Consider the following 18021-nt stretch of genomic DNA (forward strand, 5'->3'; position numbering starts at 1 on the left):
ACTGTATAATAGAGGAGGCAAAAATCCCAGAAGGATATCTCAGGACCTTACGTCTCTTGAAAGCCTTCGAAACGTTAAGGTACATTTGTATTTGTATCATTTTTCTTTATTTAAAATCATTTGCAGTATTTTACATGTTTTAATATGTTTGAAGTTCCTGTTTTGATTAATCCCCGAAAAAAACCTAAAAAAAAAAAAAACCTCTACGTCCAACCATCGCTCCACCCATCGTTGATGCGATTGGTTGCTCAGATTTGTGACACATGAAATCCTGGCTCTCTTTTGTTTGTGTTATTTTAGACTGTCTCTGGTACGCTGAACGGGGTCTCGAACTTATTTGACTGTTGAATTTTAAACCCTTGTAATTTTAAAAGGTACATTTTATTCCTAACAAATTTGGTTAATAACAGCAACTGTTAACTCTCCATTGAAGAGCAAATGCGGAACAATCTGCATGGCTAGATACGTACAACACTAGTGGTAAGTGAGAATTTGGGTGAATCGCCTATCTATAAAAAAAAATTAAAAAAAAGTCAAGTGTCAGAATATAACAGAAAAAAAAGCATTCAAGCCACTTTTCTTTTTTTTTTTCTTTTTTTTTTTTTTTTTTTAAATCGACCAACAGTCCAAAACCCAAATATATTAATTTGCCAAAATATATATAAAACAAACGATAGCAGTCTTACATTTTAGATGCCAGAAAAAGCAAATGTTTGGGTATTTCTGCATGAAAAAGAAATGACTATCAAAACCTAGGGTCATTAATTCTGACTGAACATTTCAGCACTACAGCCAATTTAGCAATTAGGCGAGAAGTGCATTTTAAATCTTTGTTAGCAATGCTGCCTTCAATTCTATTTGTTTAAAGGTCAAAGTGCGTTACAGAGAGGGCGCGTGGCGTACTGTAATTGTGGACTGTGGGAAAAGTGTACAGCTCGATTAAAGATGCCCCGCAGCCCTACGCTGCAGCTAGAGGATGAAAACGCATTAGCCCAAATCTTTAAGGTGTTCAAAATGATTAGTTAGAACATGTGACAACTCTGATAAAACAGATTGCCCCACTGAGTACTTAAGGCAAATGCATATTGTGGCCATCACTCCGGGACATTCCCACTTAAATGCACAGATAATTTGTTGTTGCAAATGTATTATTCCTGCCCCATAACCAGACCCCAGCCCAGTGGGCAATGTGCCAATGATAACGAAAGATATTAATTAGTATATCACGATTGTGGCACATGCACTTTCACTTTTAATGAATTCGAAGCCATCGAGTTGTGATTTAATTATAAATTATGTAAATGGTTGCCATGAATCATTTAGGTCCATGCATTTTATTAGCTAAATGGGGGAGCAGAATGTGGGCATATCACAATGATGAGGATTTACACACTCGAGCGATGACAGCACAAGCACAAGAATATTTATAGTGACTAGATCCGAACTTCATGTCGGCCCTCTGCTAATGGCAGAAAACATTTCAGATTGATGAATAATTGACTAAAAGATGTAATTTAATGGCTATTAAAAGGGTCATGTTTACCCATAGGTCTTGGGCTTGAAAACGTTGTCTGTGTGTGTTAAGATTTGAGCACTACATAATGCATCATCTCAACCAAATCCTTCACATCATATATTCTATATACAGTCAAGTAGGGCAATGAAACATTGTTGCTTTTGCTTTTTTTTCCCCTCATGGTTGGAGAATGTTTCCAAACCTTGGGCCTCGCTAAAAAAAAAAAAAAAAAAAATCTGTATTGTCCACACAAAGATCCATTATTTAGTGGTTCAATGGATTCATCGTTCGGTCTGTAGCCGAGAGCCGATCTCCAAGATCGATACGAGGGCCAATCGAGGCATTTTTTTTTTTAAACTGATCGGCTTTATTAAGCGATATCTTGCCCGATCCTTTGTTTTGTATCAACTTGCTGCGTGGGTGTCACTGACAGAGAGCACAGTTTGTGGCAGGATACAGAAATGTTCTGTGGCCTGTTGCATAGCAGCGCGTTGCATTTGCACGGTGTGGAAATATTTTTAAATGGACCATTTTAAAAGACAAATTGATTTCATTTTGTGGGGCAGCAGTAACAGAGATGTGATCAACACGACTCACTTGATACAGCAACTAATAAACAAGCACTCAACTGAACATTCAGTTCGCCCGGGTAACTGATAAAGTTGGACGGTGATTTTTATCTGCTGCGACTGTGAAAGTCAAAATGAAACTGTGACAGTTTAGCTTTGATTATAATTGTCCTTTTGAGGATGTTCTTACTACAATACTGCACTAGAAGTGGAATTGATTAGAGCTATTAATAAAGACAACTATTTATTTTCTGTGTAATATTTTGTCATTATAAGACATGAAAACAAGTGCTGCAACAAGTGGAATACCGATAAAACAAATATATTTTTGTTTGTTTAATTGTCAAAAAATATAAATAAAACGTGGGGTTTTTTGGGGGGTTTTTTTATGTTACGCAACAGCTTGGATGAGAGCATTTTTTTCTTAACGCTTTACAGTTGTCGAGCAATGAACTGATTTTCAAAATTTGAATTAACTAAAGTGTGCACTGTGCAGCTGTATTAACCGGGAATATACAAGTATCAGATTATGATTTGGTGTCAGCAAAAATATCAATAATAATAAATATCAACCGACTCAAATTAGGGACAACAACAACAACAAAAAAATGATCTGGAAAATAGAGAACACCGACAGTCATCTTTGTTTCTTATTTAGTCTGACAAAACGCCCAAAGACCTTCAGTCAACTAGGACCAAGAAAACTAGAACATATCCAAATCCGAGAGGCAGGACCCATGATATTTTTGTCACTTCAACATATCTAATGAATATTCAAGAAGTAGCTGATTAATTTACCGTCATCAAACCTGTCCACTAACCGCTTCAACTCATGCCCACATAGCCCACATGTCTAATTTGTTCGACAACTGATGGCAGCATTCCCCGTTTGGTGAAGCAATAGAGCAAATTGAATTTGGAAAATGAGAACGAGGACATTATCTATCTCCCTGCGCCAGAGCCGGAAAAATATCAACATAACAACAACAAAAAAACGCCGTCAAGCATGGATGACACAGCTGTACAGGTCGCTGAAGTGACTTCCAGAAATAACAACACTTGTTGGCATATTTCTGCACGAAAACCACGAGCTAACCCGTCCTACAGGATCGCTACCGAACCTTCTGTATTGACAAGGCATGACGTTGGTAAGACGGATACGAGACTCGTTATCGAGCGGTTAGGGCAAAACAAAATGACCTCCTCTCCCACACAAAACGGACACGATGTCAGGCTGAAGTGAAACTGAACTGTCAGTTCAGTCTGCTCGTCTGATTCTTCACTGTTTTTGACATTTTATAGCCACTTTAGCGTTTGTCTGACAGGTCCAAGTATTGCATAACAGGCAAAAAAGAAAAAAGATAGAAGCATAATGGGAAGACTAACTGGACGGGTTTTTCTTTTTTTATTCTTTCATTGTGAAATGTATATTAGAGTATAGATAGCTCAATCTTTTTCTTTTTTTCTAACCACTTTTCTTCCTGTCAAGTTGATGTAGTGCCAGGAACAAGGAGTATATTTGGTCTGAAGAGGGCTGTCAAATCAGACTGTCAGGCTGCACTTTTTGATGGAGTTGTATCGCTTGCTCATCTGTCAGTCAAAGAGAAAGACTGCTGCCAAAGTCAAATTCAAGAGTTGAAACGAGGGGACTTACATGACATTTCATTGTGTGGGAGAGGGAGAGATCTGAGGACCACAGCCCAGCTCTGGTTTCAAATTTGTGGGGCATGTTTGCTCAGTAATGAAATGTAGTAACCAGAAACCCGGTTGACGTTTGATACAGTAGGTCCCTTGAATGTAGAAAAAGATAATTGACTCGTAAAGTTTTCTGGTCACCTTCCTGGAATATTGCCTCATCACACTGACAAAGGCCTACACATTTCAGAGAACATCATTCATCGCGACATCGTAAAACATTTCTTCTCCATGACAGGAGACTCGAGTTCAGCCAGCCTATAAAATTCAATCATCACAACAGTGTCGGACATTGTTCTGGCATCCCAGGAAATCCCCCACCCCGGGAAGTGTGTCTCTCTGCCTGATTGTTACGGTGTTTACTCACACAAGAGGCTTACCCCGAGGCGAGCTGCACACCTCAGCAGCCCGGCTGGAAGCGTCCCAGCCTCCTGGAGGAGTGCTCCGTCCTCTCCTGCTGTCCGGACTCCGTCAGTAGTCAGCGGTGGGAGCAGGCCAGCGGCCAGATCTGCCCGGGAGCTGCAGATCAGAGAGCAGAGACATCAGATAGCAAGTTATCCATCAGACACAGCAGGTACATGAAAGTTTAATTTAGAAAACAGCAACAGCTCCAAATCCTGCACTCGGTGAGAAAGAACATAACCCTCTACGCAATGTCATTGCCAACAAGGAACATTTTATATAACCGTCATCCACGTGCATGAGATTTACTATCATTGTTTGTGTTTGATACATTTTCCAAGTCAGAATATAATGAGTGTTTTATGCTGGTTTTTTTAAGCATCACTCAAAGAAATGCAGAGCCTGTTCAGTTGCGCCCTCTAGTGGATACATTTCAGTTTGCATATTCCCCAACTTCCCCAGTAGAAGAAAATATGATACCAGAATAGTGCACACCACATTAAATCCACAGTTGAGGTTGTTTTTGGGGTAGAACCCAAAAATATTCAACCTTAAAAGCAGTGAAACTTTTTACAGAAGGATTAAAATGATGTTGGTATGAAACACAGAAAAGAAATTAAACAAACTACAGATATAAATGTTGCTAAATGGTCATTCGTCTGCTCCAACAATTGAAATTCATGATTTTTATTATTCAATTTAAAGTTAAGTGTACTGCCCACAAACTACACAAATAATTGTCCATTTGAAGAATTTATTTCTGTGATTATGGGATCACATCTATATATTTAGAGGGGGGTGCAAATTTTAAGATGAGAGAAACATTTTAAAAGGAACATTTGTTTTTCTAATTTCATTATTACATGACAACATTGCATTTACATTACTAATACTATTATTTATGGTCTAGTTTTTTTGTTTTTTGTTTTACAATTAACAAAAAAAAATCCAGTTAAAATGATCAGAGTTCTTTTGTTTGAATTTACTCTCAAATCAGTTTTGTTTTTTTTTATTAAAGAAAAGCTCAGTGTCAAACTGGTGTAAAGATTTATATTATCTTTCATAAGATCAGAGTCAGCACTAGAAACAGTTTTTGCCCTCTGACACAATATAACGAGTCACGTGTGATTCACAAAAAATTACGAGAATACAATGTTACTCACAGCTGTGGCTTTTAAATGGCTCTTGATGGCAGATAACTAAGTAAAAGCTAAACAGTAATAATTGGACAAACAAAAAAAACCTAGTTTAAAAAAAAAAATGGCCACGATCACCTGGTCTCTAGTTTAAAGTTCACTTTAAGTCATGCTGCTTTTTCCTCTGTCCGCACTGGCACTGGGATCAAACCAGTGTGATGTAAGATGATTAACGTATTAAGACAGAACAAGTCATGTATTAAAGATCAACCATATAATCCACGTGTGGCTACATCACATGTGGACGGCCCAAACCGTCAAAAAATATTTCAAATGGGCACAAAGTGTTGGCTGGTAATTACTCAGAAAACCTACAATTATTACTATTGGTTTTTTTTTTTTAGTGGAGACAAAACCAAAATGTGTGACAACGGCACAGCTGAATTTCATTGCTATGACAACGCTGCCCTTCTGTGCATCAACGTGTGTATTACATGTTCTCCTTCAGCTTCCTGTGGTACATTTGCTTATATTTCATACAAGACATCATCTTTGGATGTATATTTCTCCTCACACATGATGTTAAAACTTTGACTATCAACACAGTTTTCAGTAATACATACAAAACAATCTTTGACATTTCTGCTTTTCGTCAAGTGTATATATATATATCATTTGTTACCCAGCAGGGAGCCTGTGTTAGAGGTTTCACAGCCACAGAAATTGACTTAGGTTGTACTCAAAATTGTATTCCTTGTACTCCAGTACAATTTTGAAATATTGTCTTTTGAGTATTTCCATTTTAACAAAAGTTTTTACTTCTATTTGACAACACTGCAGATGGAGATATTGTGTTATTTTTTTTACTCCAATTAATCTGGCATCTTTAAATTTTCATATTAATACTATTGAGGTATTTTTTTAAAAATTTTTTAATCTATTTAATATGTTCATTGATCAGAACAGAAAAATGACTGTAAAGTAGCCCGAGTTTACCCTTGAGGCAAATTTTGTATCTGTTGTTCTTGGCTCCTACTGTAACAACTATTTCCATTTTCAATATTCATTTTATCAAAAATAGTTGCCAACTAATTTAAATTTGAGATCAATTAATAACCTTAACTGTTGCAGCAAAAAAAAAAAAAAAAAAAAGGCATTTGTAATAATAATCCATTCGAGATTCAAGGCTGAACTATACACAAGATATATTGCACAATGGAGTGCAGTTGTAGCCCCCTTCATCCAACACACACTGAAAATGTAAACAAATAATTCAGTATTGTAAATTACACTGGAATGAAACTATACAATAAAGTACCGCTAAAAAAAGCAAGAAATAAAAAGGAAAAACGGAGTTAAATGTGCAAGAATATTTACAGTAATGCCACCATAATGTAGAGTTACAGTCAAGAATATTTAGCTGAATCTTTTTGTTTTGTTTTTTGCATGTTTAATTAACTAAACATGAAATGCAGGACTTTTTTTGTGTGTGTGTGTGTAATAACCGCGGTGGTATTGGTACTTTCCCAGTTTCCTCTTTGGAGCGATCTCATTTCTCTTGACCTCTTTCAACAAACAAAAACCGGCCGTGTGATTGCGCACACGTAGTCGAGACGGTGGGCGTTTGTTTCGGAGTCCTATCGTGAGAGCTGCAGCGGGTCATATGACCGTCATCATCTACACATGACTGAACATTATTTATTTTATTTTATTTTTTAAGGCTCGATTTAAGCAGGAATTCATCCAGTCGCTGTCTCAGCCAAATCTGGTGAAGGCGTCTTCGTGGTGAGTCGTATGTTTCACGTTTGCTGCTTCATGTCGTGATTTCTCCGCGTCGTATCTTTCACGAGGAGAAACTGGGTTTGTGTTCGACTTTTTCTTTTTTTTTTTTCTTCTTTTTTAGCCCGTTTTCCCGTTTGAGAGATTGGTCTTCGTTTTTTTGTTTTTTTTCGTTATTGCTCCACGCCCTCCCGGCAATGACAGTTACGCGATAACAGTAGAGGTGGGGAACTGTTTAACATGGCGAGCCTCTCCAAACGCAACCCGAGCCTCTCCTTCTCACCCGCGGACCACCCGGCGGCTCGTCTCGCTCTCTGTCACCGCCGCGTGTTACTCGCAGCATTACGGTACAGCGTTCAAGCCAACGCGGAAGAGCTTTCGGTGGCCCGGTTTAATCGCGTGATATTGGACTTGTATTTTATTTTATTTTTTTTAAATCATGTCTTTTCGTAACGTTTCTAAAGAAGCGCTGGTGGGCACCGTGGCACTTGGGGTTGTTTTTGCCACCGGATATTTCCTCGGTAAGAGCGAAGACTTTAAAAGACGTCAAATATACAATACAAGTGAGCGACATAGTAACCCGTCAAGATCGAGGAGGGTGCAGATCAGTGTCATGAGCCTCGTTTGTTTAATCCAGATATGTTGTTTTATGTTGACTGGGATCTGCAGGGAGGAGGCAGAGTCTCTTTTGTGTGTGTGTGTGTGTGTGTGTGTGTGTGTGTGTGTTTCTGTTTTCACGTGAAGAATAAAAGTTTCAATGTCATCCAGGGTTTTAAAACTGCCTTTAAACTCTTTAAATTGAAATCCGTGCCAGGTTTGAGCTGCAGAAGCAGGATTTGCAGTTAGAGAGGACACTTCGGTTTATGCTTGCAGACCTAATCTGCTCTAAAGCTGGCTATGTACCCCCCCCACCCACCCACCATAACAGATCAAAAATACATAACATCGCTGCCTAATGACCAATCGATTCCTCTTGGAAAATGGCATCACAAGGTCATAGAAGATCTCTGTGTGGGAGGGAACGAGAAGTCCCGAGTTGATTCATCCAGGTATTAAGATTTGGATTTACATTTGACTTTATTAATCCCACAGTGGGGGAATTCAGTAGCTTCATGTGACAGCTTAACATGATCACATTGTTAGATTTAGTTAAGCCTTTCTTTTTCTTTTTATGTTAACCTTAAAATTTGGTGGTTAAGAATGAAGTGAACAATGAATTGGTGATTGTGACTGAAAGGGCACACATTGAGGCTTATGGAAACAAATGCCGCATTTTGTGACCTAAATCTTTTAGCTAAGATCACATCGTAAACCAGTTAAGCAATACCACAGGATTACGTGGAATCTATTGGCATGAATGATGTTTGGGTTTTTTTGTTTTTTTAAATGGATTTTTTTTTTTTTTTTTAAAGTACACATGGTCATCATGCCAGTCCTCTTATTCACATCAGAGAAAGTATAACGTAACACATAAAGTTCGCAGCGTCGTCCTCTATTCATTCATTTACTTTGCTTGTAATGGTGAATGAATGACTGCAAATCTGTAGAAAAGAAGTTCAAGTGCTGCACGGATTGAGTTACCGAAGCAGTGTCACGTCAGTCTAAGTCATCATTCGGTCAAGATGTCAAACTATATTGTCCTACAATTTCCAGTATTCAGTTCTTTGTGGATTTGTTGCTGCTGTTTGTAATAATGTCATTTCCCCAGAGATAATTTAGGTTTGATCTAATCTAAATCAAATAATTGCATCAGACTTTGGTTTCCTGAAAAATGTATAAGCTGGCTGGTAGGTCCCCTGACATCATCGTGCTCTAACGGTTTCGTGGTTCATGTTTGCCCCCCCTCAGGAAAGAAGAAATCTACCAGAATGAGCATCATCAAAAGTCACAGCGGGGGACAGGACAACCCACTTATGCAGTACGTCCTCACTCATTCCATGAGAGAGCATCCGGCCCTGAAAAACCTCCGACTGGTAAGAAGGTCTCGGTGTCCGGACGACACGGCAGAGCCCTCCGCGTCATGAGATGTAAATCGGGCTTCACTGTGTAATTTCAGAAAACAATGGAGGACTCCTGGAACATCATGATGGTCGCCTGTGAGCAGGCGCAGTTCATGGCCAATTTGGCAAGGCTGATACAAACCAAGAAGGCGTTGGAGATCGGTAAGGCAGCCTTGACTCGACGTCACACCGAGCCACTGAAACGTGCACATCTGTCACGAGTGAGATTCCACCGTCCTCCTTCTTCAGACACTTGCATGCACACGACAAACCGGGTTACTGGAGAAATCGTGTCACACGGGAAATCGCATCTGTATGCACTGCAGTAACCCGATTGCTGCAAGATGTACTTTTACCATGCAGCGATCGCACGGTAGACCTCGCTCCTCAACGCCGATCAATATCTGCTTCCTGGTTGTCTTTTTGGCGGCGCATTTTGACTTTGACAGCATGCGTATACACGACAACCGGCGATTGGGTTTCCTCGGGAGAAATGTAGCTGGTGAAATTGGGTCAAACATGAGAAAGAGTTCAAATAAAAGCAGTCGAGCCACATTTGTGCTTTCTAAATAAAAAAAAATCAATTTCGACTTCTTCTTATTCCCCTCGGTTACAGAAACCAGGTTTTTCATTAAAAAAAAACAAAATAACCCGAAATAAATCCGATCACTGCAGAAAGCGGACGGTTTACCCGGTAACTCAAGTGCATGAAGCATAAATAAACACGCGCCGCAAAAGCAGAAAGTTACTTGTTCTCTCTCTGTATTAAAATGTTGCCGTTTTGCTCTTTCTACTGCGGCGCACGATGCTGATTTGAATGCCTTCTCATTGCACTTGCAGGAGTTTACACGGGCTACAACACACTGAACATTGCACTGGCCTTGCCTGAAGATGGCGTTATCGTGGCATGTGATATCCGGGAAGACTACCCCAACATTGGCAAGCCCTTCTGGAAAGAGGTACAATTGACATCTAGGTTTTGTTTAATGTTTAAAAAGAAAAAGACTACGCGCGATATAGTCGGGTTCAAATGTGGTGTGTAATATTGTTGTATTATTCTCATATTGCAAAGTGCCGATCAGTGCAGAGGATTATCATAAAGCACAGGTAATAGTCTTTGCGTAGTTCTGCTTGACGTCATTGCATCTGCATGGAGAGCTGGCAGACGTCTGAGTCTGCGAGTCTTTTGTGTGTCTCAGTCTGCCACAGGACGCAGCAACACTGATGAACTAATGTCTTTTAACAATCCTGTCGGAAAAAGACGAATTGAACAATTCGTAATTGATTGATAGAAAATTGATCCGCAAGAATTTGGATATTCAATTCATGACTCAAGTCATTTATCAAGAAAAAAAAAAATGTATGTTAAAGTTCAATAGCAGTTAAAAAAAAAAAAAAAAAATTGGACTTTTAAAAGTTTTTTTATTTGCGGTTTTATGACTGATCGAGCAAAGAACTGATTGGATTGGTCGATGAGTGTAACCATCAGATGCCCTGTGGGAGTGCGATTATTCAATAATGTGAAGAAAAGCAAGCACAAAAGGCATGATTGGAAAACTAATTTTAGAAATGATTTGCATCAGGAGTGGCCTCTGAACTTAAATTTCACAATGTTAAAGTTTATTGTCATTGGTCATAAGCAATAAAAACAAATCTAGAGTCAAGTGTTTCCAGGCTGATATCACTAGATCTTGTTTTGATTCACCATAATCCAGACAAGAGCAAAACTGGGTCTTATGTACACAATATGTCCATATCGTGCCAAAACGAATAACAGGATAAATATAACCACGCATGCCAAAACACCCACAAAAGACATCCTAATACACTGCAACACATTGTTTCTCATCTGTTCTCAGGCAACTTACTTTCTGCACTTTCACTCTTGAAAATATTCGTGTCTTTTTTGGTTACAGGCTGGAGTCGAGCAAAAAATTGATCTACGCATTCAGCCAGCATTGAAAACTCTGGGTACAGTAACACATCTCTTTTCTTTTTCTTTTTTTTTTTAACTTATTGTTGTGAATTTGACAAGAGACATGTAGTTTATCTGATGCAAATGTTTGAAGTCCAAAAAGGACAGATTCCTAAAATTTAAAAAAAAAAAATCACTAAATCAAACTGCACTTTGACCAGGCAGGAGATCAAAGCAATACTACCGTAAGTCTGATACTAATGTGGCAATTCAATTTAGAAAATCTCACGTCTGCTTCAGGTCTTTTTTTTTTTTTTTTTTTTTTAAAGTCAGAAAGAGGATTACTAACTTTTGTACACACAAAATATAGAAATAACAACTATGTATTCTGACAGACAAAATAATCACAGATGTAAAGTAAGATCCAACTGCAGTTACACAGTCCCTGATATTAACCTAATATTTTACAAATTAGTGACGAGGCGGTCGACTGTAAAGATTTAACCTGCTGTTGCAGGGCGGCGTCCTGTGACACGACCTCCATTTGCATTAAAAAAAAAACTAAGCCCATATAGGCTATAACAAACAAATATTTCTCATCATTAAAAGTGCATGCATACGTTTTGGTACCTTGATTCCAGTTGTCCCGCCGGTGTCTTTTGCTGCCTGCGCGAACCTCGGTGTGAATTTGGTCAAAGCTAGTCGAATATGCGGGAGCGTTTTTTGAGCGCCATTTTTCACAAATGTTTCCCCAGGTGAGCGAACGCGGAAGACGCCATGTGTGGGGGGTTTTTTTGGGGGGGGGGGTTTTTTACGCGCACGTCTGTCCACAGCCGTATTTCGTACGTCTCCGGCAGGCGGAAGGAAAAGTAGTTCTTAAGTCTGATGTTTTGACTGAGTCTGGTGATAGCGTGGTTTCTTTTCCTGATGATGATAAAAAAAAAATTTAATTAAAAATTAATATTTATATATGTATATAATATATATATACATTTACTCAAAATTACTGACTTTAAATATCAATCAGAAAATCAATATTTGAATAGAAACGTTTGGAACCGGAAGTATCAGTATTTCCATATTGATCGGCACACCACTACTATTCAAACCTTTTTTTTTTGGAACAACTGTCCCAGGTTTACATTGCTAACCAGTATACATAGGTTTAATGCAAATTATTAACAAGCGAGCATTTTGCATTTTTGTGTCATTCATTCGCCCGCGCTGCCGCCGTGCGAAGGCCTTAAGACTCGGGTTATTGAATATTTTTCCCAACAAAAATGATGCCAAAGATTTTTGGTCTATGTGTTACCAGCCACTGTGCCATTCTGGAGCCACACTGAGCCAGAGCTAAACATGAAAGAAATTTGATCTTTTCTCCGCACCAGTCAGCGCTCCAGCCCCTAATAATCATCCCTTGATGAACAGTACGGCCTTCGCCTCCAATCCGTTATCGGGCCCTAATAATCGTTTGTAGAATAGGGGCCCGCGCACCACTTGGTGCTCAATGAGGGATCAAAGTTGCACCGTTGGTCGGCCGAAAGCTACGTGACTGACTGATGGGGGAGTCACGGTCGGTCGGCTGACTTCCCGCATGATTTTCAAATTAAAAGCCCTCCGGTGATTTTGCATAGCATTCGGTCATTTCCTAGGTTTTGCCTCGTTTACTCAGTCGTCGCTTCACCCAACTGTTAAATCAACCAACCACCGACTTATCGTTTTCTTTTCTTTCAGATGATCTCTTGTCTTCCGGCCAGGCTGAAACATTTGACTTCGTCTTTATTGACGCAGACAAAGTGAACTACGACAATTATTACGAAAAGGCTCTGCAGCTTCTGAGAAAAGGAGGCGTCATCGCTATCGACAATGTAAGGGAAAAAAAATGTCTCGAGTTCTTGCGTCAAGTCATTTCAAGCTGCAAATCCTCCGACCAACCGTTTTTCTGGTGCCGCAGGTGCTGTGGGGCGGGAAGGTGCTGAATCCGGCCCCAGGTGACGACGACACTGTGGCCATCGACAAGCTGAACAAGAAGTTGCACAAAGATATTCGAATCACTCTGAGCATGCTCACAGTGGGAGATGGGCTCACCCTGGCTGTCAAACTGTAGGGACACATGTCTGCATAGTGCATAAGTTCTGTAAAGCAACAGTGTTTTTCACTTTAAAGTTGTCTGAACTGTTAGAGGTGATATGTGATGGTAGCTAAAAAAAAAAAAAAAACCTGTGTAATGCCGTCTGGGCTCATGTAACTACAGGTTAAAGTGATTACACAATATCATACTTTATGGAACGTCAAGGTCAATGATATGACCTCAGAAAGTTTGATAACACTATTTTTTACAGCATTCAAACTAAGTGCAACATTTGAATGATACGGTAAAGGTATTTGATATAAAAATAAAAAAAATTAAAACAACAACAACACAGCACATGCTATTTTGTTTTCTTTTCATGTCATCACTGACTTCACACAATTCACCATGCAGCCTAATTGTGTGTACTGAAGTCAAAATGACAGGAGAGAAGAGCGATCGAGTCCGGGACTTTATTTTAAAGGTAGACACACGGCAACACACACACACTGCTCCCTGATTTGTGTCACAGTCCTCAGATGGGATTCATTCCGAGTCACAATGAGGAAAATAAAATGCTCTGGTCTTGCAGCTTGGAAGCAGGTATTGAAGGTAGCAGCAGTCTAAAACTCACCACAAAGCACAATTAAGCCTTTCTAGGAAAATAAGTGAAGGGCGGCCACGACACGGGCTTCAAACCTGATGGCACACTATGTCAGTGTCGCCCTTCCGACGGGCAGCGGAGCACTACCGAAACTCAAAACGAAATGTGCAAATGAAACAAAGGGAGGAAGAGCTTTTACATTAGGGTATATTCTACGGTGCAAAATAACAGCTCAGATTTACATTCTACGTCATCACACTTCAGCAAAAATAATTAGCTTTTGGAACCGCCCCGGGATTATCAAACTAAATAATCCAACTTTCAACACCAAGCGGAGGTTTTTTTTTTTTCTAGCATCATGGGAGGATACATTGGCAGAAGGAGTAACTCATAAATAAATACATAAGGTGAGTGAAACATGACTACTTAAGAGTAACCACGAAGGAAGGAGGTTGGTGGAAAGGTGTCCATCTCGTCGGTGCCCGTGAACTGGGATTCTACTTTGTTTTGGCCTCGTCGTTAAAATATCTGCCGCTGACCACACACGGAGGCTCAAGGCCAGATTCTGCCGATATTCTTCCTCTTCTTACGAAGTGGCAGAGAGGGTCCCTCATGCCTCCAACTCCAGGCCGAGACCTAGTTTGTGACCGCCAGCGTTGATATTCTTCCCATCCACTAGTGCCGAGAGGATGAGTTTCATACCTGAAATACGGTTTGAAGTTCATTGAAAGAGTTCGGTGACCTTTGTAGGTGTTGCGTACCTTTGCATATTGCATATTATTGAAGAGATGTTTCTCACCAGGCCGCAGAGTCTGAGTGTATCCAAATCCTACCAAGCTGGCATTGTTCACCTTAGCCTGCAGAGAAAAAGCGTTAAACTAGTGACCGACGGGGCCACACAAACAAGAGTGTACTAGATTCTTTTGAGATGCAAGCAGCAGTTCATGAGAAGAAAAGTGGAAATGTTGGAAAAATGTCGTTTCAAAATGTCCCTTCGACAAACACCGATCCTTTTTTTCCCCCTCGTGCGCTTACCGATATGGTGGCATTGGAGTCTAACTGGTACTTAGCGGCGATTCCAAAGCGAGTGCCGTTGCTGCCTGCGGTCCAGGCAAGATTCACAGCGGTCTCCAGTTTGTCGTTTACCTTCTGATAAATGGATCCACCAAACTCAGAGCCATCATTTCTGGGAGAGAAAGGCAAAAAAAAAAAAAAAATGCACAACACCGCCTGTTATCGAAAACATTTAACCAATGGATCGATTTGCTGCGCGCCGTGTAGGAACTCATCCTGCTTAATTCAAATGTTCGCTGGTTCTGAAGCGTACATGTTGGTGTGGAGCTGGAAGTCTCCGGTCTTGTAACCAACTGCAAAGTTGCTCTGGCTCATCTTAGATTTGGCCGAGTCAAAGCTCATCTGGTAGCCAGCCAGCCATCCCTCGTAGCCGGCCACTCCTGCTCCGTGGATGGTCGGGCCAGCAAAGTCCATATCTACGTCAACGCCGACGTTGACGTACTCCCTTTTATAAGCCGTCTTCACCTTGCCGCTCTTCTTGCTGTGAAATCAGAAAAAGAAAGTGAAAACTGAGAAGGAGAAGATACGAGAGTTCTCATTCAGGCTGCCAGTCGTGAGTTTAACTTACCCGGTATTTGGTGAAAATGTAGTGTCAAAAGTAAGTTTCAGCCCTTGGGTGATCTTAAAAAAACAAAATAAAAACTCCATCAGTCACATAATTTAGAGCTAATTCATTGGTGGGATGATCAACACTATAGTAGTTTTCAATGTACCTTATCCTCAACACAAACTTCGGTTCCAAGTGTGTTTTCTGTGGTCCACTTCTCTGTGAACGTCAGTCCATATTCAGCCCATTTGTACTTGGTTTCCAGGGTCCCAGTGACCTTGCTGGTGTCCACGTTGGATGAGCCGGACGTTTTAAATTCCTGAAGTGAATGGGAGAGGAAATCAGTCCTGCCTGAAACCAACACGGGTCGGAAAAAGTACATCCATCGTCTATAGGCGAAATAGGTTTAGGATTAAGAGACCGGCATGTACACGTGGGACCAATACTGACAACAATATAACAGGCAGTATTCACTCTGTCAGATGAAAGCACAAGTAAACACTGCAGAGAAGTATTGCCATCATAAATGATGGCATTGTGAAGTAGTGTGGGACCGTGGGAGAGCCACCAGCGTAGCGGTGAGCGACGCGAGTCTTATGTTTAGTTATTGCTCTTCCTACCATCAGCTGTTGTAGTTTGCCATAAATCCTGTATTTCCCCAAATATTATAGCAAGCAGAGAGGTGGTAAAGTGGATATGACAACATTATGACAACCTGAATTGAAATGATGAATTTCTGGGTTTTAACATGATCGGAAACATTTGTGCCGACGCAAGTGCACAACTCGACAAAATGTAGAACATAGTTCAAGTCATTTCAGTCCTGAAGAGCTACATACCGCACACCATAAAGCTTGGTTATCAAAGAATTGCGACACACGACGCGCACAGTTCATTACGTGTGGGTGGAGCTAAAAGGTTATATATCGGTCACAGAGCGCAAACAGGTGGGCGTTCGTCAAATCATCAGCTCACCGAAGGAGAGTTTTGTGTCCCAAGATTTAGTTTCACAGTTTCTAAGTGTTTCGGTTTAGAATCTCCGCGAAACCTGTGAGGCCGTCCTTTAATAAATAGTCGGGGTCCATCAGAGCGCCGTCGAAAACGCAGACTCGTTCGTCGTACGGTGAATGTTATGGCCTGAGCCTCAGTCTAACCCTGACGAGCTTAGTGGAATTGTTCCACACGGACCAAGTAGGGAAAAAAAAAATAAAAAAATAAAAAAATAAATCATCACCACATTATCTGCATCGCACGACTGGGCGTTACAGTTAAAATGTAAACTCACCACTCCGGTTGAAGACTTGGTCTTCACATCGAGCTTAACCAGCCCAAAACCTGTAAGGACAGTGACAGTGAAAAAAGACTTTCTGGGCTTGGAGATGCATTCACAGAAGCAGCAATGCAAATATACGCGTATAAATCGTGCGTCCAGTTACCATATCCCTTGTTGAAGATGTCTTTTGCCGATTTTCCCAAGTCAGCATACGTTGGAGGAATTGCCATGATGCCTGCCGCAAAAGAGAAGGTTGCAGAGAGTTTAGATAGCGAGTCGAAAAGGACAGAGCAAACAGCTCGCATCAAAAGAAATCCACTCTTAAGTCAGAAGATCAAACCGGGCGACATTCTTCAGGGAATTTTAATGTCTAGTTTCAAAAATGAACACCTTGTTGAAACTAAAAAAAAAAAATTGCAACTAATAAAAACAATTGTGTGAAGCTGTCAAGTGTTTCTAAAATCTTTGCACAGTCTGACTACAATTACTGTTTTTCCTTTTTTTTTTTGTTAAGTAATCTTTAAACTCCAACATGATTTTATTTTTTTTTTTTTTTTTTACCAAATAGTTAGCGGCATAAGATATCTGCTGCACGGTTTGATCCCGAGTAAGATGGTCTACGGGGCGTTACGAGGATTCGTCTCCTTATTGTCAAGGTTAAACTGGAGGCTGAAAGACGTGCCAGGACTTGAAAGGTTCAGGGACGTTAAAGCTGAGACACACCTGGCACAAAAAAAAAAAAAAAGCAAAAAAAAAAAAACGCTCTTTCACGCTAAAATGGTCGAAATCAGCATCGAGTCTGTGGAGCGTAATGTTAAAATGAAGTGAAACCAGAGGGCTAACTTTGTCCATTCGTATGTTGTTGTTTTTTTTGTTATGCAAAATATGCGCAAAACATTTGCCCCACGACAGGAAATGTACATGACCGCGTCTGGTACGTTAAAGGGAGTTTGAACACACGAGTGTTGGCAGGGGGCGTTTTTCCAGCTCCCGAAATGGGATGTTTGATAACCAGCGCCGCTAAAATACAACACGAACTATTACTGTGATTACTTACCGAGATTTACTGCTGTCGGTTGTGTTACTGTCAACTTGTCAGACAAGGAAAAAGCGGCGGGATGAGCGATGGAAACCGGTGTAGGACGATATGGAGGAGACACCGCAAAACCAACAACCTCCTGACCTCGGCGCCGCAGGACCCGACAATGCAGCTGCCTACTTTGTGCCTGACTGAAATAGGAGCGATTTCGTAACGTTTTATTCCTCCGAGACTTGGGAGTTAAGCGTTGATTCTGATATTTTTGTTTTATAGCGGAGAATTCAATTCTTGTCATTTTCAAAAAGGCGACATTTACGTGGGTGATTTGTGTTACCGGCTAACCGGCGGCTGGAAGACCTCTAAATCACCACGGTAACCATTACGCTCGCGTACCGCTTTAC

At 40.4% G+C, this 18021-nt stretch overlaps 2 protein-coding genes across 3 annotated transcripts; one reads left to right on the forward strand and one right to left on the reverse strand.

Annotated features, from left to right (window-relative positions):
* Nucleotides 1–6960: 6960 nt before the first annotated feature.
* LOC138201891 (catechol O-methyltransferase domain-containing protein 1-like) lies at nucleotides 6961–13449 on the forward strand. Of its 2 annotated transcripts, none has more exons than XM_069155439.1 (7): nucleotides 6961–7103; nucleotides 8946–9070; nucleotides 9154–9259; nucleotides 9938–10056; nucleotides 11014–11068; nucleotides 12747–12880; nucleotides 12967–13449. In XM_069155439.1, exons 2-7 carry the CDS (start codon nucleotides 8966–8968, stop codon nucleotides 13117–13119), a joined length of 672 nt encoding a protein of 223 aa, XP_069011540.1. In that variant the 5' UTR covers nucleotides 6961–7103; nucleotides 8946–8965; the 3' UTR covers nucleotides 13120–13449. The 2 variants fall into 2 exon arrangements, with proteins under 2 accessions (XP_069011540.1, XP_069011539.1); XM_069155438.1 differs by lacking the exon at nucleotides 6961–7103 and adding an exon at nucleotides 7471–7618.
* Nucleotides 13450–13537: 88 nt separating this feature from the next.
* On the reverse strand, nucleotides 13538–17768 carry LOC138201890 (voltage-dependent anion-selective channel protein 2-like). Its single transcript, XM_069155437.1, has 9 exons — nucleotides 17639–17768; nucleotides 16745–16816; nucleotides 16594–16643; nucleotides 15475–15627; nucleotides 15330–15382; nucleotides 15015–15242; nucleotides 14723–14873; nucleotides 14487–14544; nucleotides 13538–14389 (listed from the first exon to the last, which is right to left on the reverse strand). Exons 2-9 carry the CDS (start codon nucleotides 16809–16811, stop codon nucleotides 14298–14300), a joined length of 852 nt encoding a protein of 283 aa, XP_069011538.1. The 5' UTR covers nucleotides 16812–16816; nucleotides 17639–17768; the 3' UTR covers nucleotides 13538–14297.
* Between the last annotated feature and the right edge of the window lie 253 nt (nucleotides 17769–18021).

Source organism: Embiotoca jacksoni, unplaced genomic scaffold, assembly GCF_022577435.1.
Source record: "Embiotoca jacksoni isolate LCO1_2020_lvr unplaced genomic scaffold, fEmbJac1.0.p SCAF_20, whole genome shotgun sequence".
Taxonomy (NCBI): domain Eukaryota; kingdom Metazoa; phylum Chordata; class Actinopteri; family Embiotocidae; genus Embiotoca; species Embiotoca jacksoni.